This window comes from Leucoraja erinacea, chromosome 1, assembly GCF_028641065.1.
Source record: "Leucoraja erinacea ecotype New England chromosome 1, Leri_hhj_1, whole genome shotgun sequence".
Classification (NCBI taxonomy): domain Eukaryota; kingdom Metazoa; phylum Chordata; class Chondrichthyes; order Rajiformes; family Rajidae; genus Leucoraja; species Leucoraja erinaceus.
Window position 1 is genome coordinate 105382597 of NC_073377.1, and position 23366 is coordinate 105405962.

The following is a 23366-nucleotide window of genomic DNA, read 5'->3' on the forward strand; positions in this document are numbered from 1 at the left end:
CAATGAAGATGGCAGCGATGTCTGAACAATACTGAGCGATGAATGTCCAATCGACAAAGGCTCTGTGTTTAGCTGCTAAAAGGACTTTGTTAATGGACACAGTGGCTGAGAAACACACCTCTACACAGCCTATCAGGTGAGAACACCATTTAATTCTTGTGGGGATGGTCCGCAGAAATTCCTCCAAATGTGTTCCACTGCGGAGGTGAATGGACTCACCCACTTCCAACAATTCAAAATTAAATGAAACACAATCTCATCAGGTTACTCTCCACCTTTCTGGTGCAAAGAATTTCAGTTGGGGAGTGAGTGGATGTGGAGAGCATATTTCCACCAGTGGGAGAGTCTAGGACCAGAGGGCACAACCTCAGAATAAAAGGACGTACCTTTAGAAAGGGGATGAGTAGGAATTTATTTAGTCAAAGGGTGGTGAATCTGTGGAATGCACTGCCACAGACTGCTGTGGAGGCAAGTCGCTGGGTATTTTTAAAGCAAAGATTGAAAGATTCTTGATTAATACGGGTGTCAAGGGTTGTTGGGAGAAGGCAGGAGAATGGGGTTGAGAGGGAAAGATAGATCAACCATGATTGAATGGCAGAGTAGACTTGATGGGCCGAATTGCCTAATTCTGCTCCTATGACGTGAATTTATTAACATAGATAGGTGACGTTGGGGGTGGGGACCCTTCTTCAGCCCGTCAGAGAAGTTGTAAAACTATTTAGCTACCATTGTGCCTTCCCAAACATTTCAGTATTGACAATGCCATTTTATTGCAAAACCCTTTTTTTTCCAGTCTATCTCCAATCGTCCCTGAGATCATTCTCGTAAACCTTCTCTGGACCCTCTCCAATGCCAACACATCTTTCCTCAGATATGTGGCCCAATAATGCTCACATTGCTCCAAATGCGGTCAGACCAGTGCCTTGTAAAGCCTCATTGTTACATCCCTATCCCCAAAATGGGCATTTTCTCTAAAAGGCTAGATGTTACATTGTTTAATTGAGGATTATTGCACAAGTGGCGATAGAAACAATTTCTTGTCAATTTCAAAGTTCACCCCCAGTGAAACTAGCAGCCTATGTTCTTCAGAGGCATTGGTGTCTGATGCCTGTGGGAAATGGAAACACGGAAACAGGTTTTCTGCGCACAACAGTTTTTTTTCCAAGGCAATGTTTTTTCTGCTTGCCAATTTCCAAATAAACAATTGGAACGGTAGGCAGAGCGACTCTCGTCAGCAGCGGCCTCTGCAGCCCGTCCGCGTTTTTATTATTTTTTGTCTATGTTTATAAGTAGTTTTTGTTATTTTTTTTTGGGGTGTGTGTGTGTGGGGGGTGGGGGGTGGGGTGGGGGAGGGGAGGGGGCAACAAATAAAAAATCTCTCCCTGCACGGGAGACCCGACCTTTCCTTGTCGGGTCTCCGTTGTCGTTGGGGCTGCAATGAGGAGCGGCCTCCAACAGAAGAAGACCGGTGACTCTGGTGCCGACTCACCTCACTGTCGCGGAGCTGGCCTAGTCCAGAGCGGGTGAAGTGGTGGTGGAACGCTGCTGCTGCTGCTGCTGATTCGGAGGCTGCAACTGTGGGTCTGGCGGACGGCGGCACCGGGAGCCCGCGGGTCCCTGGAGGGAGACCGCTTTTCAGGGCTCCTGCAACGGCGACTTCTCCCGCCCGAGTTGCGGGGTCGAAGAGCTCCTGGAGCGGGGCCTAACATCACCGCCCCGCGCGGCTTGGAATGGCCGCGGGACTCTGCGAGCACACGCCGAGGGCTCTAACACCAAGACCCGGTGTGCGACCTTGCATCACCCGGCGTGGCTTTAATGGCCGCGGGACAATCACCATCGCCAGCCAGGGGCTTTGACTTTGACTCTGACATCGGGGGGGTGGGGGAGAGTGCAGTGGAGAGATAAGTTTTTTTTTGGCCTTCCATCACAGCAATGTGATGGATTTTTATGTAAAATGTAAATTATGTTGTGTCTGGGGTCTATTTGTTTGTAATGTATGGCTGCAGAAACGGCATTTCGTTTGTACCTCAAGGGGTCCAAATGACAATTAAATTGACTCTTGACTCTTGACTCTCTTGAATTAAGTTGTTCTCTTAGTCTAGACTGAAATTGTGCTATAACCAACTCAGCCTGCATAACGCATATCCTTATCCCCAATTTTTCACATATTATATCAGTTCATTTTATGGAAACATTTGTTGTAACACAACCTCCTGTACAACTTTCAAATGCCAAATAACATGCTTATCAAGGGACATCTATTTTAGCTGACCAGTCCACAGGTTCCTCTATGCATATGTGATGCCAAATGCATAACCTTTGTACCTCTTTAAATTGTCAAACATTTACAGCTTGTGAAGGTAATGACCATTATGGTCATGTTCTGTGCCATTTAGAATAAACACTGATCACTATCTATCAAGAAGGGCAAAGCTGGGCTTCCCTGCTGCTAAGATAGTGAAAAGGTTTTGATTTCTGTGCCCCATAATCTTGCAAATGTGGATTGTGTCATAGCGGCACAAAGTTGTACATCACGGAAACTGGATCTGCGATCCCACTCACCACGTTCGTCTATGTGCCTACCCAAGCTAGTTCCATTTGCCTACGTTTGGCCCATGTCCCTCTGAATCTTTTTATATCCATGTGCCTGTCCAGGTACCTGTCAGATGTGCTGCACCCATACATATGAATATATTTTCATCCAACTAGTTACAAGATTTTTTTAATGTTATTTATTTTTTTTCCAAGTCATTGTGAATGGGAAGATCAATGTTCCTCATGGATTTTCCATCCCAAATAAACAGTATTCTGCACCACAGTAGATCAGAGCCACAGTTGTTGTACAACCTATGACGGCTGTCTTACCCATGACCTAGCTTAAGCAGCTGCGAGTTTTGGCTGCTGCTTTTGAATTGGTGTGGATAGGTCTTGTGTTTGGTGATGATCAGGTTGTTTTGAAATGAATTATATACAGTATAAGTTGTCTTCCACAGAACAAAAGCTTGTGTTCTTTTCCAGCAGAATTGTTGTGCAGGAGACATAACAAGGGAACTATCTTGTGTCCGCTGGAAAAAGCAATCCAGTACCTTCACATCTCCTATTTACTACCCCCTGCACCCACACACAACTGACTGACTTCATCCGCTTCACCACTAACTTCCATCCGGCACTCAAATACACCTGGACCATTTCCGACATTTCCCTACCATTTCTTGACCTCACTATCTCCATCGCAGGTGAGAGACTTCTGACCGACATCCACTATAAATCCACTGACTCCCATGGCTATCTAGACTCCACTTCTTCCCACCCTGCTTCCTGTAAGGACTTCATCCCCTACTCCCAATTCCTCCGTCTACGCCACATCTGCTCCCAGGATGAGGTGGTCCACACCAGGGCATCAGAGATGTCCTCATTCTTCAGGGAATGGAGGTTCCCCTCCCCTACTATCGATGAGGCTCTCATCAGGGTCTCTTCAATACCACGTAACACTGCTCTCACTCCCCATCCCCCCACTCGTAACAAGGGCAGAGTCCCCCTAGTCCTCACCTTTCACCCCACCAGCCGTCACATACAACAAATAGTCCTCCATCATTTTCGCCACCTCCAACGTGATCCCACCACTCGCCACATCTTCCCATCTCCCCCCCTGTCTGCTTTCCGCAAAGACCGCTCCCTCCGTAACTCCCTGGACAATTCTTCCCTTCCCTCCAGCACCATCCCCTCCCCGGGCACTTTCCCTTGCAACCGCATGAGATGCTACACTTGTCGCTTTACCTCCCCCCTCGACTCCATTCAAGGACCCAAGCAGTCGTTCCAGGTGCGACAGAGGTTCACCTGCATCTCCTCCAACCTCATCTATTGCACCCGCTGCTCTAGATGTCAGCTGATCTACATCGGTGAGACCAAGCGAGGCTTGGCGTTGTTTCGCCGAACACCACCGCTCGGTCCGCATTAACCAACCTGATCTCCCTGTGGCTCAGTACTTCAACTTCCCCTCCCATTCCGAATCCGACCTTTCTGTCCTGGGCCTCCTCCATGTCCAGAGTGAGCACCACCGGAAATTGGAGGAGCAGCACCTCATATTCCACTTGGGCAGTTTGCACCCTAGCGGCATAAACATTGACTTCTTCATTTTCCGGTAGCCCTTGCTGTCTCCTCCCCTTCTCAGCTCTCCCTTAGCCCTCTGGCTCCTCCTCTTCCTTTCTCCTTTCTTCCCCCCCCCCCCTACCCCCACACCCTACATCAGTCTGAAGAAAGTTTTCAACCCGAAACGTTGCCTATTTCCTTCGCTCTATAGATGTTGCTGCACCAGCTGAGTTTCTCCAGCACTTTTGTCTACCTTCGATTTTCCAGCATCTGCAGTTCCTTCTGAAACATCCTATCAACTTACCATTTGCTGCCTTCCACACTGAAATCCACATCAGTAGAACTACAGCATTGGCATTTAAAAACATTCGGATTTGGTGAAGGACAAGGAAGGATGTTGTTTAGCAGACCACTGTTGAACAATGTTTTGTTAATCTTGTCACCAAGATGAGCGTAGAGCCTAGTTTTCCATTAAACTGCTGATAATCCTAAAGATTTGGGGTATCAACTGAATGTTGAAAACATTGTATCGTCATCAAGATGCTTTTTGAATATGTAGGGAATGGAAAGGTATGGATCATTTGCATGCAGATGAGATCAGTTGAACTTGACATCATGTTCAGCACAACCATTGGGCCAAAGGGCCTACTCCTGTCCTGTACAGCTCTATATTCTATGTTGATGATAAAATGCCTCCTGATGAAGACTAATTGTGCCCTACATATTTTTAATAACAATTAATATTATACAATGATGTCACGATTCAGTGACGCTCAAGGGAGCCAGCTGACTTCAGAGTGCATAAAGACAATTAGCGAATATTGCAGCCTATTTCGCAATAAATATTGCAGCCTTTATTTGCAATAAAAACAGCACAATGAGAGGGAAGACGTCAAGAAGTGGCAGTAAGTTAGAGCCGTGTTTTGGAAGATGCTGTGGATGGGTTGCATGTGGGTAATCGGAGAGCATAACCACAGATAATGGTGTGGACTCAGAAAGAAAAGCTGCTGATGATTATATGGCTATAATAGCAGAAATGTTGAGGGAACTAGGCAAGAGTGGCCCTACCCATTTAAATGAAGGTGGAGAAGGAGAAGGAGATATTCAATTTTTTTTAAAGCTTCCGGCAGGTCAGAAAGGACAAGCAGAGATGGATTATCTGTATCAGAGTCACATTAGATTCTTTTTCCAAACTCTGAACCATTTTGCTCATTTACAATGTGAGTTAAATATTTTTATTTAGGAAGTTTTTCAAATCTGCTGAGATAATAACTGTACAATCCTTATTGAATCACATTGCACAATTTTCACACTGAGATAATTCCAGTTATAATGAGAAAGCACATTAGAAAAACATGGAATTTATTGAACAGACATTTACTTAGTTACCCGCAGTGATGCATTCATGCTACCAGCAGCAATAAAATTTTGTGAAATCCACAGGGATTCTCCCATCATGATCTGCACTCATGCATTATGATGGACAAGGGCAGGAGCCCAGGGTTTTCTAACTGAAGTTACTCCAGAGTTCTCTTGGAATTTTAAGGCCATTTTTCTCAAGTGTGGGTAATATTACTGTTTAAATACAAACGGGACTTCTCTTGGGAATTTTTTTTCACATTATCAAAAAGTCTTTCCGTACTTATGAGTTGTCCAATTGTTTAGTTGGACTGCCCAGAGATTTGAAATTAAGAAATCCTATTAAAAAAAAGCCTCTTGTAAACTGCTTAGTTTTTCTTTCCAAATTGATGGTGAAACTGCGACCAGTGCTGTTGCTACACAGTTCCAGCAACAAGGATTCAATCCTCATCTCCACTGCTCTCTATATAGAGTTTGCACATTCCACTTGTGACTTTCCTCTGCAGTTCTGGTTTCCTCTCATGTGCCAAGGACTCGCTGGTTGGGAGGTTAATTGGTGACTGTAAATTACCCCTCAATGTAGATGGATGGTGGGAAAATCAGTGTGGAGTGGATGGGCATCTGAGACAGCAGATGTTATCTGGGAATAAGTGAGGGGATGGAATTTAAGGTTTGCTCTGCAAGCCAGTATAACCTAGTATGTTTGGAGGAGGCATGTTTCCACCACAAACAGAAGCTTATTATAAATTTATGAATTTAATTATATTGATTGAAAGCAAAAGGAGATTGTTGTCCAAGGGATAAGGTGGTTCTTGGTTCTTGGTTCTTGGTTCTTGGTTGCTCTCTTTCTATGCATATCTGTGCTTCTATTTTCCAATTCACAAAGAAAATTACTACAAACCAAATTAGGGAAACACACTAACTGAAGAATTCATACAATAAAAAATTTAGAAATGTTACGGGTGGAGCCGTCCCCGGGTTCTATCCTGACCTCGAGTCCAGTGGAGCTTGCACATTCTCCCTGTGACCATGTGGGGTTCCTCCAGATGCTTCAGTTTCCACCACATGCCAAAAACATGAGGGTTTGCAGGTTAATTGCAGTACTGATTGTGGATGATTAGCCATGGCGGTGCTGGCTCGAAGGGCTGAATGGCCTACTCCTGCACCAATTATCTATTGTCAATTGTTAATTGGTCTGTGTAAATTGCCCCTAGTTTGTAGGGAGTGGATGAGATAGTGGCATAACTAGGTAAATGGGTGATCGATGGTTGGCGTAGATTCGGTGGGCTGAAGGGTCTGTTTCCATTTTGTATTTCTAAACTAAACTAAAATGAAACTTACTCATATCTCTCAAACTTTTAAAATCTATTCCAAATCATCATAAAACTAATTTGATTACTTTTATTGCCTGTGACTAAACAGCGTACTGTGACAGATCAAAGAACAGACAAGTTCAATCAATATTACATTGAAATTTGAATAACTTCTGAGAATTGATCATTGATGTTCCATTCTTAGTCCATTTAGTTGCATTTTGATAGCACAAGTTTTAAATGCTTCAGCAGGTTTATAGGCACAGCTCTCCAAAGAGCAATCATGGAGTTTGAGAGCGTAGAGAGGTAAAGAAAGTGGGAGAGAAACAGAGTGTGGAAGAAAACACACAGAGAATTTACAAAAAATCTGGAGGAGAAAGAGGGGTGCTGAATTTGAGGAGGAAAAACACAAGAATGAGGAAGACTGAGGATGTGGAGGGTAATAAACAGAACATAGAACAATACAGCATAGGAACGTGCCCTTTGGCTCACAATGTTCATGCCGTACATGATGCCAAGTTCATATCTTATCTGCCTTCACATAATCCATATCCTTCCATTCGCAGTACATTCATGTGCCCATTTAAAAGCCTCTTAAATATGTGAAAATCTGTTGAGGAAAAGTGATAAAAAGAGATTGGGTAGGGTAATGGTGTGAGAGGGGACACTGCAGGTGTGGAGGGGAATCGAGAGAGAGCAGAGAACAGAAAGTGCATTGTCATAGGACGTGCTTCATGTACACTGCAGAGCTGGTCAATGCTGCACTAGATTGACCACAGGAGACATCGGTAGTTTCACAGCTTGTATGAATTCTTTACTGAAGTTTAACAACTAAATATAAAATGTATTTACATCACACAAGCTTGTTTCACTATGTCAGACATATTGTCCTCAGTGCATAAGTGAATAAGAGGAGTTGATGAGAATGAGGGGAATGAGAGTGATTGGTTGATGGTCGGCACAAGCTCGATGGGCTCAAGGGTTTATACATCATATTGGTTTCCCTCTTTAAAACAATTTTCCACATATGTATAGCAATTGTGGATCAATTTGGTTGGATTGCTCAGATGCTTGGACCTTGTTAAGTGTGCTTAACCCTCTGGCATTGTCGCTATTTTTTGATCTGAAGTAATTGCAACAACCAAACTCAACTCACCATTGACTTGTATCTCCTCGTCAGTAGTTCCTCCATACTCTATGTATCCAATATGTTCATGGCGATATCTGACCTTTCCTCCAACTTGAGCAAGACACAGGCAGTATTGCAAACTTTCACAATTTCACCAATATCACACATCTACATATTGTTCTTGTTAGTTGGTTTTGGTTTTCATTGCTGTCCCTTTCTCTCCTCTAAGCTGCTTGCAGTAAACTCAAGCATCTTCAAAGTCTATTGTGTTACATTTTGTGAAATCAAACAAGGGCAGGACATTCACAATGAATGGTAGAGCCTTGGGGACTGCTGTAGAGCAGGGTGATCTACGAGCACAGGCACATACTGCCCTGAAAGTGGCATCACAGGTAGATAGGGTGGTCAAGAAGGCCATTATCACATTGGCCTTCATCAGTCAGGGTGTACATAATATTGATATGTACACACTTTGAGTACTGTGTTTGGTTTTGGTCATCCTTCTCTAGGAAGGAAGTCGTTAAGCTGGAAAGAGTGCAGAGATAACTTACAAGGATGTTTCCAAGGCTTGAGGCTTTATATAGGAAGTGGCTAGTCTGATAGGACTTCATTCTTTGGAGTGCAGGAGGCTGAGGGGTTATCCTATAGAGGTGTACAACATAATGAGGAGAATAGATAGGGTGAACACACAACCTTTTACCCAGGGTAGGTGAAACAAAAACACGAGGAAACATGTTTAAGGTGAGAGGGACAGGATTTAATACAAACACGAGGGGCAATTTTTTCACTCAGATGATTGTGGGTATATGAATCGAGCTGCTACAGGAAGTAGTTAAGGCAGATACTATAACAGCATTTAAATGACACTTGGAAAAGTACATGGATAAGAACAATTTAGAGGGATATGGGCCAAACGAGGGCAAATGGGACTCTAAGCTAGGCGGCATCTTGGTCGGCATTCCTAATTTGGGACAATAGGCCTGTTTCTATACTGTACGACTATGACTATTTATATCTATAGTTCTGCTGTACCAAGTATTGTTGCAGTACGTGGCATTCTATGCCTCAGCTGGTTCCTGTTCCTCAACTCCAGATGATTTAGCTTCTATACTCCATGGCAGTAATCATTCTCCCAAAGCGTATCGAAAAATACTGTCACTTTTTTGGGCTGCAATACATGTCTATTTTTCTAACCACCCTCATCACCTGCTGTACTATAACACAAATTGCTCAAACTCAGATGGTAGGATGGTCCTGACCTGAAATGCCTATCCATCACCCTCCCCGGATTCTGCCTGATATACTGAGTTGCTCCAGCACTTTGTGTTTTGCTCCAGTTTCCTGCATTTGCAGTTTCTTGCATCACCTGTTGTAGTAAGGTGTATTCAATACTTTATGTGCATCTACTGTAAAATGAGTGAGTACTTTGCAATTAATAAACTACAGCAACACAGCACATCGTAGCTCAATATTGAAGTGTAGAAACAAATAGCTGTATGGATTTGCATCATAAGCACTGCTTTATAACATGTTTATTGGACTTGTACTGTGTTACGCTTAGACCTAGGTTAAGGCCCTAGACAAGAGTGAATGCTAGAAGCTCGGATAGCATGGAGAACAGTGAAAGGGAGAAAGAGGTATTATGCTGAGAAGGGTGAGCAGGACAGAAAGATATAGAGAATGTGGAGGGTAAAGGAGACAATGACACATGAGGTGTAGAACAGAAAAGGGACAGAGAGGAGCATAGTGGGTGAAGAACACACAGAGAGAAAGGCACTGAGTATTGAGGAAAACACAGAGAGACATTGAAAGTACAGAAAAGGATAATGAAAGAAAGCAGCACTGAGAGTGGAGAGAGGGAAGGGGAGAGGGAGGTTAGGTGGAGGGGAGGGGGTGGAGGGGTAGGGGAATGAGAGGTAGGGGGAGAGGGGGAGAGGGAAAGAAGGAAAGAGGCATTGAACACGTGGTGAGAAGAGTAAGGAAGAGAAAGATATTATGGAGGGAAGTGAGTTAGAAAACAAACAGGCACTGAGAGAGAAGTGAGATATAATGACAGTGTCGAACAGAACTGATAAAAAGAGCGAGGTTCAGATAATATAGAGAACAGTCAGAGAGATAAAGATACAAATACAATATGGAGAACAGTGAATGAGAAAGATAGGCATCAAGAGTATAAACGGAAAAGGTATAGGAACACAGGAAGTGTGAGGCACAGATAGCATTGTGCAGTGATGGAGACAGGCGCTGAATGTGGAGGAAAACAGTGAGTAAAGCATAAGATACAAGAAAAGAGGAACGAGAGAAGGCTGCAGCGTCCCAAGCCTGCCTGCTAATCACTGTGATCATGGATGATCAGCACAGCCCCATCTCCTCTCCTGTGCCAATGAATGACTCCTCATTCAAAGTTCCTCTCACCGGTGAAACATCTACCCTGTCAGCCCCCTGTGCATGTTATATGTTGCAGTCAGATCAACCTCCTCAGCTCCAAGGTCTAAAAGCACTGAGAATGTGAGAGACAAACATAGAGATGGGGAAGGAGCGAATAAAAAACACAAGAAATATAAGAAGGTAGACAACATTTCTGGAGAAACTCAGCGGGTGAGGTAGCATCTATGGAGCAAAGGAAATAGGCGATGTTTCGGGTTGAGACCCTTCTTCAGACTGATGGGGGGGGGAGGGGGAGAGGGCGGGAGGAATAAAGGAAGAGGCGGAGACAGTGGGCTGTGGGAGAGTTGGGAAGCGGAGGGGAAAGAAGGAGAAAGCAGGGCCTACCTAAAATTGGAGGTCAATTTTCATACCGCTGGGGTGTAAACTGCCCAAGTGAAATATGAGGTGCTGCTCCTCCAATTTACGGTGGGCCTCACTCTGGGCATGGAGGAGGCCCAAGACAGAAAGGTCAGATTCAGAATGGGAGGGGGAGTTGAAGTGCTGAGCCACCGGGAGATCAGGTTGGTTATTGCGAACTGAGCGGAGGTGTTGGGCGAAGCGATCGTCAAGCCTCTGCTTGGTCTCACCGATGTAGATCAGCCGACAACTAGAGCAGTGGATGCAATAGATGAGGTTGGAGGAGGTGCAGGTGAACCTCTCCGCACCTGGAAAGACTGCTTGGGTCCTTGGATGGAGTCAAGGGGGGTGGTAAAGCGACAAGTGTAGCATTTCCTGCGTTTGCAAGAGAAAGTGCCAGGAGATGGGGTGGTTTGGGTGGGAAGGGACAAATTGACCAGGGAGTTACAGAGTGAGCGGTCTCTGCGGGAAGATAAGATGAAGTTCACTCTGCCCCTTGTGTCTTCTCTGCCTTTCAATAAGCTTGTGGCTGATATTTTACCTCAATGTTACTTTTTGGCTATGAATATACTCCGTTACTGAGCCTCCACTCCTGTGATCTTAAGGCGAAGGATTACAGTTTTGTCCCCAGGATGGAGGATTCAAAAACTAGAGAGCACAGCCTTGATGGGACAGGGGAGAGGTTTCAGGATAGCAGGGGAAACATTTTCACTTGGAGCATAGTCAGCTTAGCAGCGGCGGCGGCACCGGCAGCAGCGGTACCGGCTCGGCATTGGTGGCGGCGGAGCTGCGGGTCGGAGGACGGCAGTGCAGCGCTGGAGCGCCATTGCGGGGCTGGCGGTGACTTCGCTGAAACTCCGATAACTGGAGCTGGGTCCGTTGTGGAGCAGCGGGTCTGTGGAGCGGCTGCGGGCGGCGGCGCTGAACTTTCCATTGGGAGCTCCTGATGAGATCGCCAGTTGAGCTCCATTCGGCGTGGCCCTGTCGGCTCTGGTAGCCACGGTCTCGAGTAAGGAGGCCCGACTATGGGTGGACATGGGGATGGGACTGGACTTTGTGCCTTTCCCCACAATGGGAACCATTGTGGGGGGATGTTTTGATGTTGAAACTATCTATTACTGTCATGTTGTATTCTTTTTTAATGTGCTACATGGCAAAAAGAATTTCACTACACCTAGGTGTATGTGACAAAATAAATTTGAAATTTGAAATTGAATTTGAACTTAGTCCATATCTGGAATGAGCTGCCAGAAAATCCAATTATGATTTTTAAAAGACATTTTGACAGATAAATGGATAGGTAAGGTTTACAGGGAAATGAGTCAAGTGCAGGCAAATGTGACGAGACCAATATGCCAATTTGTTCATCATGGACATTGTGGGCCCTCGGCTCTTTGCTCTTCCCATGCTCTTTGCTTGATTCCTTTCTCCAAACCCATTTTGATCCATATTGAATGAATGAATGATTGAATACGTTTATTGTCATTGCACAATACTGTGCAACAAAATTCCATTACATCCCCTCTGGTTAAAAAATACAAACACGACAACCATTGATACATATGTACACTTATTAGTAAAATAATAAATAAGTATTTAAAAAGAATTAAAAAGAATTTGGCGGCATTTCTTGGAATTACATTTTGCTTCCCCAGTGTTCTCTGTTGGAATTAAACCCCCTTTTCACGGGGCGACTTGACGCAAGAGGTAACCAGAGTTTAACATCGTGGGAACCTCGTGCGGTAACAGTACGGCATTCGTGGACCACCGTGGCGCTAACGGCAGGTAATCGTGTAACTTGGGTACTCGGGAGAAAATTCAAACATGTTTGAATTTGTCCAAGAGTGACTTGTACACTTGTGGTTGAGCATTGCAACATTTTATGAACGTAGTGGCCAGTGCGATATCCGTAGTAACTCTTGCGGTCACCGTGGGAACTCCTGCGAACGGTGAACCCGGAAGTTGGATAGAGTGAATCCAGCCAGTTTGCTATTTACATACAAATCTAATAAAACTAGCTAACAAGCATTTCATTAATGTCAGTGTGTCTCTTTTTGTCTGAAAGCAGTTTCTAACTGGAGGAACTCCGCGGGTCAGGCAGCATCTACGGAGGGAAATTGACAGGCGAGCCTTTCCTCAGGCTGCCTTATCTCTCTACCCCCCCCCCCCCAACTCCCACCCACACACACAAATGCTGGAGAAACTCAGCGGGTGCAGCAGCATCTATGGAACAAAGGAAATAGGCAACGTTCCGGCCGAAAAGTTGCTTATTTCTTGTGTATGTGTCGGAAGGAACAGCAGATGCCGGTTTAAAGAGAATGAGTAACTCGACAGCAGGCAGCATCTTTGGGGAGAAGGAATGGGTGACATTTCGGGTCGAGACCCTTCTGATATGCTGCTTGTCCCGCTGAGCTACATGTTGTGTCTATCTTCGTTTTAATCCAGCATCTGCAGTTCCTTCCTGGCCGAACCCGATTGAAAGATGAGAGGTTGGGCGATAGAAATCATTAATTGAATTAAATAACTAGATACCTGTCTAATCGTATCTACGGGATTGAACAGGCTAGATGGAGGAAGAATGTTCCCGATTTTGGGGGAGTCCAGAACCAGGGTCCCAGTTTGACAGTCTACCGTGGGAACTCTTTAATTACAGCGGGAAACCTTCAGTTTCCCAGGGGGTCGGGACGGGACTGGAGTTGGGAGGGAAAGGTGGGGGAGTCGAGGGAGAGGAGGGGGAGACAGATGGGGGTGTCTTCATTTACTGGCGGTGGGTGTCTGTCACTGAAACAGGCAGGTAGATTTCGCGTCCACCTTGTGTGTGCCTCTCTCTCTCTCTCTCTCTCCCTCCCTCCCTCCCTCTCACACAGGCATGAATGGAGGAACTCCGCGGGCCAGGCAGCATTTACGGAGGGAAATGGACAGGCGACCCATTCTTCAGGCTGCCTTATGTCTCTCTCCCCCCCCCCCAACTCCCACCCACACACGCGAATGCTGGAGAAACTCCGCGGGTGCAGCAGCATCTATGGAACGAAGGAAATAGACAACGTTTCGGCCCCGCTGCACCCGCTGAGTTTCTCCAGCATTCGTGTGTGTGGGTGGGAGTTGGGGTGAGGGGGGGGGAGGGGGGGAGATAGACATAAGGCAGCCTGAAGAATGGGTCACCGTACACCAGACGGTCAATTTTTGGACTTCATCCCTGTAGGCAGACTCGTCGTTGTTGTTTATCAGTCCCACCACAGTGTGTCGTCCGCAAACTTGATGATCCTGTTTGTACTGTGTGTTGGTATACAGTCATAAGTGTATATTATATACAAGATGGGACTCAGCACACAATCTTGTGGCGCACCTGTGCTGAGCGTCAGGACTGGGGAGTAATTGGACCCCATCCTGACAGTCTGTGGGCGGTCTGTTAAAAAGTCCTTAATCCATCCGCATGTGTTTGCATTAACACCCAGATCAGACAGTTTGTCCACCATTCTGTTGGGGATGATGGTATTAAATGCAGAACTAAAATCTACAAATAACATCCTCACATATGAGCCAGGACGCTCCAGTTGTGCCAGTGCAGAATGTAGAGCTGTGTTGATGGCATCCTCCGTTGACCTATTAGTTCTATATGCAAACTGATGCTGATCCAGGGTGGATGGGAGTGAGGACTTAATGTGGGCCAGGACCAGCCATTCAAAACACTTCATCACCGTTGAAGTGAGAGTAACAGGTCTATAGTCTATATTGGCTTGCTCACCTTGGATTCCATGATGATCTTACCTTCCAGACAAGCCTATTATAGGTTACTTTGTCAAAGGCCTTGCTCTGGTTCATATAGACAAGGTCCACAACCACCTGAGGAATAAATCTGGCAAACCTTTACTACATTCCTGCTCTCACAAGAATATATCCTTCCTTGGTTAAGAAGATGGGACCTGTAACAACAGGTCATCCTAATTATGGCAGTAGATCTTTTTTCCTACACTATTTATTCCCTAATTGCTTGCACATTAATTTTTAGTGATTCATATATGGATATATATATGGCCGCGGGCTTCATCGACTCGCGGCCATATATATATAAATATCGACATATATGGCATACAGATTCCTCTGAACAACAACCGTTCAAGCTCTCACCATTTAAAAAATAATCTGCCTTTCTGCATTTTATTCTATTTGCCACGTTTTATTTATTCCCTTAACCTGTTTATATATCATCCTGACATCTTTCATCCTCCTAGCAGTCTAGATTTGCATTGTTCACAGGCTTGGATATATTACACTTGAACCCCTGATTTAAATCATTGATGTGGTTTTGTGAACCTGGAGCTCCAGCAGCATTCCACTAGTCACATGTCCAACCCAGTAATATCTGTTAACCAACCCGCAATTCATCTCAGTACATTATCCTCATTACTGTGCAGGCTACTTGTGTTTAATAAACTCTTGTGTTTATCAACAGCATTTATCAACAGCAATATTCAATTAAATCACAACTGATCTTTTACCTGTGCCACTCTCATGCTCTAACTGCATGTCATATTATTCCATTAATGTCCAAAGTCTATTCATCACGGTGAACAATACGAGTGAAGGGCATGAAGTGCAGAGGAGAACAGTGGCAGCAAAACACACAGCCAATAAGTAGGATGATCGTAAGAACAGGAGATACTGATAGAGTGGAGTAAGACATCATCAGTCCACAGAGGATCAATAGATATTCCACCCAAGCTACTGATATGCTCTGATAGAGGGCACAGTTTGCCAACCAAACCCACCATTAGCTCGAAAATGTCTTGTCTGAGGCTATCAGATAGATGATGCAATTAAACCATCTTCTGTCCATTCAGTCTTTGCCTGGAGTTAAAATCAAGTCATGGGTAAACTGACATTTGGCTTGTCCTTAAGCAACAAGTAGGTCAGAAGAACCAATGTGACATTAACATGTCTGTTGCTTATCAAATCCTAACAATATGTACAATGAGCAGTATTTTTTATTTATTTTGCATAGATTCAAAAGTAATTCAGTTTGAAATTCCCTGGTGAAGCTTGGGAAGAGTGGGTGGGAGAGGGGAGTGATGGTGACGGACAAAGTGCGTGCTTGCATTTCCAGCATCACAGTATTTGCAGGTAGTCAATAGAACACTCAGAGATTAAGCAATGTTTCAGGAGTTACGTCAGGGGATCAGAATAAACTCCACTGAATTTCAGTGCCCTTCCATTCAAAGTATCACACTGATTTAGTATTTTGTTGGCTTCTGTGTATTATTTAATTATGTATCTAACAGGTTGACAGCTTGTTAGTTTTGTCTTTTGGGAGAGTTACATAACTTCCACTAAAATATATAATGCAATTAGAGATTCATTAATCTAGAGAGGATAATCCAAACTGTGTTCAAATTTCAGTTTAGGCAAGACACTGGGGTGAAATTGATTTAAGAGAGCAGCAAAATCAGAAAATAATAAATTGGTATTTAATCTCACACCAGCCATTAACTTTAATCAAAAAGTAAAAACACACACAGTGATAAACTTACAAAATTGTCATTAACTGTGAGTATAAGCTTATCGAGTAAAAGCTCAATCTGCAACTGGTCTTTTTTATATTGTGATGCATTTTACAAACTCGCATAATGTTTTTGTTGATTTTGACAGTAACTAGCAAAGTTGAACTCTTTCTCTTGGTATATATTCACCCACAAAGGCAATACAACCAAGCCTGATGCTGCACATATTGATCCTTGCACATTTTTCTAAGCAGGAATTGTTAGCTTCTAATCACTGTGTGAGCAATACACAACATTCTACCCATCCTGATACTGCATTGACACTGAGAACCCTGGTTAACAAAAAGAATGCACATGGTGACAATAATGTTGCAGGCCAAATTGTAGATGATTGGGTAATTCCTATTTATCAAGCTTCTGATTATAGTCAATGATAGTCATAGAATGATACAGTGAGGAAACCAGCCCTTCAGCCCAACTTGCCCACAGCGGCCAACATGTCCCAGCTATACTAGTCCCACCTGCCTGCATTTGGTCCATATCCCTCCAAACGTCCGATCCATATACCTGTCTAACTGTTTCTTGAACATTGGGATAGTCCCAGCCTCAACTATCCCCTCTGGCAGCTTGTTCCATACACCCACCATCCTTTGTGTGAAAAAGTTACCCCTCAAATTCCTATTCAATCTTTTCCCTTTCACCTTGAACATATGTCCTCTGGTCCTCAATTAGCCGTATTCACATCCATGCACATGACTGAGGATTTATGGACATGATGTGTGAAATAACAGGCCTGATTCACTGCATTTTTGCCCAGTCTTCTGGGGGAGTCACCATAGTTGGTTCCTTCTGCTCTTTAAGTTGACTGTTTATCCAGAGACATTTTTGCTGGTCAACAGTCTGTTTGACATCGGAGGGGTTCTCAAATGTTGTCCCCTCCAACATGAAGACTCTCAGCATCTCTGTAGTATGAGTAAGGGGCATGCATGAATTCTTTACTGGTTTTCTAGTGGTCTTGAAGTGATGCCCAGCAAAGCTGGAATATGAAGGGGCTAATAAAGGGGCAAGTAAAGTGACCCCATAGTTTCCACTGCATTGATTATGTTCTCCCACAGCTGATTAGAAATCTTAATAATTTCCCCAGTATCTCTCTGAGGATTCTGTATACATTTGGTCTCAGTTTTGTGAATTCATTTTCCCTCATGGTCATTTGCACCCAATAGATTTGTGAACGTCAGCACATTCTAATCATTTGAGCCTGGGCCTCACGTGTCGGAGTCTCAGGGGTCGGAGTCCTACAGGTCGCAGCCTGGGCCTCGCGGGTCAAAGTCGGAGCCCCGCGAGTGGACGAAGCCCGCAGCCGACGGTGCTGGGTCGACAACAAAGAGGCGTCCAGAGAGGATCTGGCGGCGATAGTGGAGAGGTCGGTGCAGCGACCAGGGGTCGAGGACGGACATGTGGAAGTGAGGATGCCGCTGCCAAGGGAAGGGACAAAGGAAGGACCCGGCGTGGGGGGGACCGCCGTGAGGGAGGGGGAGAACAGAGAGGGAGGTGAGAAGAACAAAGGCGGACCTGATGTAGACACTTTGTTAATTTGTCAGCACCCTTTATGTGGTGACTATTTCCATACCTTAGGTAGGCAAGCAAAAAATGTCACTGTGACTTGTCAAATGTGACAATAAAGTATTCATTCATTCATTCATTCATCCATTCATGCATTCAATTCATTCATTCATTCATGCATTCATTCAATAAAAAAAGTAGGCATTATTTAAACCTCATGTCTCATTTCCCACAGGATGATGGTTGCTTTTAATTTTACTAAGGATTTACACCTGGACATGTACCTGGACATGTGCTTCCATATATACACATATGTTGGAAGTTGTATAAGAAACACCTACTTGGTGAAACATTTTCTGTTTGGTTTGTGCAAAACTACATTTTCATTTGTTCAACATCCAACCCATGTATAAATTTATAAACAGAGGCAGATAATTCCTTTGTCATCTTTAGTTTGGGCGGCACAGTGACCCCCGGATTTGAATCTAATAATGGGTATTATCTGTACGGATTTGTACGTTCTTTCTCCCTGTGGATGTATCGGTTTTCTCCTGGTGCTCTAGTTTCCTACTACAGTCCAATGACTCACAGACTTGTAGGTTAATTGGCTTCGGTAAGTTGTAAAATTATCCCATGTGTATGGAGGTTAGTGTACGGGGTGATCGCTAGTCAGTGCGGACTTGCTGGGCTGAAGGTGGTCTTGCTTCCTCGCTGTATCCCTGTAAAGTCTAAAGTCATCACCTTTATTGTTCTTACTAATGATCGAAAGCATCTTTAAGAATATTATTTGTCACAATTGGTAATTCTCTCAAATTTTGTTTATTAATAATAATCTAAAACATGTTGATACTCACTAATGCAAACTCCTTGTTGAGAATCATTTGCTCAGCCAAGACCGATTCGTTGTGGAAGAGATGAGGTTGCATGTGATTCCACATGTGAGGGAACCACCAAAATTCATTCACGTATTTTAGCAGCAGATCATCACCTTCATCCTCCGCGAGCATTCCTGAAAATTGTACATGTGTCAGTTTTGAAACAGAATTCAAGCTCCGATCCTGACAATTGGACTTAGCATTTTTGGGATGGTGGGCGAGGGGGGGTTTATAACTACCCTGCCATATTAAAGTGGCACAGTGAACAATTGGTAAATAAGGCTTTTCATCTGCGACCGTGCTATTGAGATGCAGTTGAACGAACACAGTATAAAAGTTTAATGATGGATCCAATTTATCATAATTTTAATTGCTAGAATATCAGACATAAGGTGCACATTTAAAGGCATACATCTAATGATGGCTGACAGATATGAGATTTTTCTATTGGAATATGCAATGTCACATCATGGCAATTGTTAGGTATGTGATAATTAGCATATGTAATTAGCATATGTAATTAGTGTCTTGTCATATGTTGTGCAAGTACGCATGTGCGTGAGACTCAAGGTGGCGTCCTGTAGTAAAGAAGCTTGTAAGATTACTCCCGTGTCCGAGTCTTTATTCAAGTGTGCTAAGTATCCCGAATACATAACAATTGGCGACGAGGATAAAAGAACGAAGATAAGAACAAGGCCAGCAAGAAGAATCAAAAACAAAGTTTAAAAAAAAAAAGTGTATTTGGAAACAAAGTGGAACAGCATGAAGCCTAAAGATTTGGCGCCAAATGGTTTTGAATTGGCGTCAAAAGGAAAAAAAAAAAAAAAAGAAAAAAGGTAGGAACGGGAAGCAATAGCTCAGGGAAGAGCGAAGGAAAACAAGCAGGGCAGTTAAATGTCCGTCATTTGAACCTCAAACGTTGCGTGAGGGCTCGTGCCGTGAAGCCAACGGCCAGCCCCAGGAGCAGCCACAGACGTCGGGTGGGGGCCTAGTACCGTGACGGCCACGGACAGGTCCAGAGAGCCACTGACGAAAGAGGACCGTGTAGCCCACGGCCAGTCCCAGATGTCAGGTGAGGGCTTAGTACCGTGAAGGCCACGGACAGGTCCAAAGAAGCACCGATGGAAGAGGACCGTGTAGCCCATGGCCAGCCCCAGGAGCAGCCACAGACGTCGGGTGAGGGCCTCGTACCGTGTAGGCCACGGACAGGTCCAGAGAGCCAACGACAGAGGCTGAGTCTTCAGCCCAACCAGGAACAGTCAGCACGGTGGGGGAAGAAAGTAAAGAAGGCCCGGTCGGGATCAGAGTCAGCCTGATCGTGAGCAGAAAAGCGGACAGGCCCGTGAGAGAAGCGGCGAGAAGCCAAGAGCCGTGAAAGCCCGGTCGCAGGGGACGGCCGAGAGCGGGGAAAGCCCGGACGTGAAAGGAAGTCCGGCCCCAAGCGAAGAGTGGGTCCGCGCGAGAAAAGCGTGACACAGCACTCAAGCACTGCAGCCCGGTCGGGAGCAGTGTCAGCCCAGTCGGGGAAGTGAAGTAGAGAAAGCCCGGTCACGGGAGACGGCCAAGAGGGGAGAAGGCTGAGAAAGCTGAGAGGCACAGCCCCGACGCTTAGAGCAGCGGGGACCAGCAGCAGAAGAGCAGCGACTCACCTTCACCTTCCGCAGGGTGGCCACGGGAGCCAGCGACGAGCCATGCAGCAGGTCCAGTAGCAGCCGGGAGGGCTGTGGAGACAGCGGGCAGGCAAGTTGGGGAGCAGTGGTGGAGAGGAAGGTCAGCAGGCAAGCGGGCCAGCAAAAGCCAGCCTGAAAGCAGCAGTGGAAGTCCGGTGAGGCCACAGCAAAAGTACCAGTGGGGACGGCTCGAGAGGTTAAGAAGGCATCGGAGTCCACAAGCAGCAAGCTGGAGCAGTGAAAGCCTTCATAATAAAAGTCCTCTATGAATGTAGTGCATTGTCACAGTTAAAGCATGGCTGTTAGGATTTAATGTATGGGTCACTGTTATCAATAATTTAAGTAAATCTGTGTGCATAGAAGGAATATGGTTTAAAATGTTCTAGTTGGCATTAACCTGAAATGTTGGTTATTAGTATGAATCTATAATTATAAGATTAAGTAATAGTCAGTGAGCTAGATAATCTCTTAGAATGTAAAATAAATAAATCCAGTGCAGAGAACACTGTGTGAGAGAACAGAATGTAGTGTACCTGAATAGCAACAGTGTAGCATGGCTGCTTCAATTGTAGGAAAGTGGCCCCAGTTAGATTCTGGGTGCAATTTTGAGAAATGGACTGAAGTCTTGGAGGCTTTGTTCATTTCTAATAAGATCACTACAGAGGAGAAGAAGAGAGCATGGTTCATATTAAGCATAGGAAGAGAGGGTTATCATACCTTACGTACGTTACTGCTGCCAGCAAAGCCCACAGAGAAAACGTACGTGTAAGGAGGTATTAATGGCTCATTTCTCGACAAAACCTCCAAGGGCATCCAGAGGCAAGGAGCCTGAACTAAAGAGGGCAGGGAGTCCCTCAGTGGGCAAAGGTCAGTTGCAAAAGGACAAAGGTCAAGTGCAAAAGGACAAAGGTCAAGTGCAAAAGGACAAAGGTCAAGTGCAAAAGGACCAAGGTCAAGTGCAAAAGGACAAAGGTCGTGCAAAAGGACCAAGGTCAAGTGCAAAAGGACAAAGGTCAAGTGCAAAAGGACAAAGGTCAAGTGCAAAAGGACAAAGGTCAAGTGCAAAAGGACAAAGATCAAGTGCAAAAGGACAAAGGTCAAGTGCAAAAGGACCAAGGTCAAGTGCAAAATGACAAAGTTCGTGCAAAAGGACAAAGGTCGTGCAAAAGGACCAAGATCAAGTGCAAAATGACAAAGGTCAAGTGCAAAAGGACAACGGTCAAGTGCAAAGGACAATGGTCAAGTGCAAAGGGACACAAGTCAAGTGCAAAGGGACACAAGTCAAGTGCAAAGGGACAAAGGTCAAGTGCAAAGGGACACAAGTCAAGTGCAAAGGGACCAAGGTCGAGTGCAAAATGACCAAGGTCAAGTGCAGAATGACAAAAGTCAAGTGCAGAGGGAAAAGGCCAAAGGTAAAAGGCAAAGGAAAAGGAGTCAAAGGCAAAGGACAATTGCCATTCAAAGGGCAACTCTAGTTATTCAAGCTACATTTAGGGGTATGAAGGTACGGAGAGAGATCCGGAACAAACAGAAGGCAGCAACGGTAATACAAGCAGCATTTAGAATGCATAGAGTATACCGTCAATACAAGGCAATGAGATTAGCAGCTATAATAGTGCAAACCCATTATAGGGCACACCTTCAAATGGTAAGTGATCGCAAAACTTACATGAAGGTACACAGCAGTGTTGTACTGCTTCAGGCAGCCTACTGAGGAATGCTTGTTCGAAAGCAACTGCGGTGCATGCATAAATCTGCCAAGGTCATACAGACTTATTATCAGATGCATAAACAGCGTCAGTATTTTAAGAAACTACGCTGGTCTGCCATTGCGGTACAGGAACGATACCGAGCATGCCAGATAAGAGGTGTCCAAGTGAGACAGTATGATAGTTTGAGAAAAGTAGTGATTTGTATTCAGGCCTTATACCGCGGGATCAAAGCCAGAATATTGGTAGAGAAAAGCAAGGCAGCACGCTGTATTAAGTCCTACAAGAGTATGATGGTTAGGCAGGGGGTTAAGCAAAAGAGAGCTACTGTAAAAGTGCAGTCAGTACTCCATATGAGTTGGTATCGGAAAGAGTTAAGTGGACAAATAGATAAACAACAGAAAAGGCTTAAACGATACAAAAGGCTTAAACAATATAGGAAAGCCAGTACTGTATTGCAAAGACAATATAGATCCTACTTCTTGATAAAGAACCAGAAAGGTGACTTAAGAAGACGAGTAGATGAACAACAGAAAAGGCTTGAACGATGCAAGGAAAGGTTGAATAAATGTGTGACAATGAGTAGAAGCTGCTAATAGAAAAGTCTAAAGAAGAGAGGCTGGTCGGTCAAGACAAAAGTAGGCAGGACCGCAATTAGGACACTTCAGTATAATCCAGGACACTTCAGTATAATCCAGCATGGAGCCTCCTTCACTGAGCAATGGACAAAGGGTTAGGCATTGTAGAATCTCATGAAACACCAAGAGCAGATAAATAAGCAGAGAAGGGAAACTGAACAGCTGAGGAAGCTGCTAGAAAATGGAAACTTGCAGCCATGGGTCAGATCCCACCTACCAAGAGGAAAACAAAACAAATACATGAACCAGAAAATGAGAACTCATAAAGCAAGGGGTAATGTATTTGGTTTAAGTATAATACCATTGTGTAACAGTGTATTATTCAATGATGTGTAGGAAAAGAGCATATACTGTACAGGTGAAATTGACTTAAAAGGGGAGGAGTGCGGTGTATGCAATAGAAGTGACGTTACCTGCCTCCAAGTTAAAGGGGGACGAGTATTATGTATGTAATATAAATGGTGTTACGGGCCTCCAAGTTAAAGGGGGAGGAGTGTTATGTAGGTAATACAAATAGTGTTACCTGCCTCCAAGTTAAAGGGGGAGGATTGTTGAGTATGTAATAGAAGTGGTGTTACCTGCCTCCAAGTTAAAGGGGGAGGAGTGTTAGGTATGTGATAATTAGCATCTGTAATTCGCATATGTAATTAGTGTCTTGTCATATGTTGTGCAAGTACGCATGTGCGTGAGACTCAAGGTGGCGTCCTGTAGTAAAGAAGCTTGTAAGATTACTCCCGTG

The 23366-nt window shown here is 44.6% G+C and overlaps 1 protein-coding gene across 1 annotated transcript in view; it reads right to left on the reverse strand.

The window, feature by feature from the left end:
• The window catches only part of LOC129700315 (bifunctional heparan sulfate N-deacetylase/N-sulfotransferase 4-like), a 146872-nt gene that overhangs the window by 118702 nt on the left and 4804 nt on the right, over positions 1 to 23366 (reverse strand). The window contains exon 2 of the mRNA XM_055640697.1: positions 18590 to 18744. Within this exon, the coding sequence (XP_055496672.1) occupies positions 18590 to 18742 (153 nt within the window). The 5' untranslated portion in view covers positions 18743 to 18744. The remainder of the gene's footprint in view (positions 1 to 18589; positions 18745 to 23366) is intronic.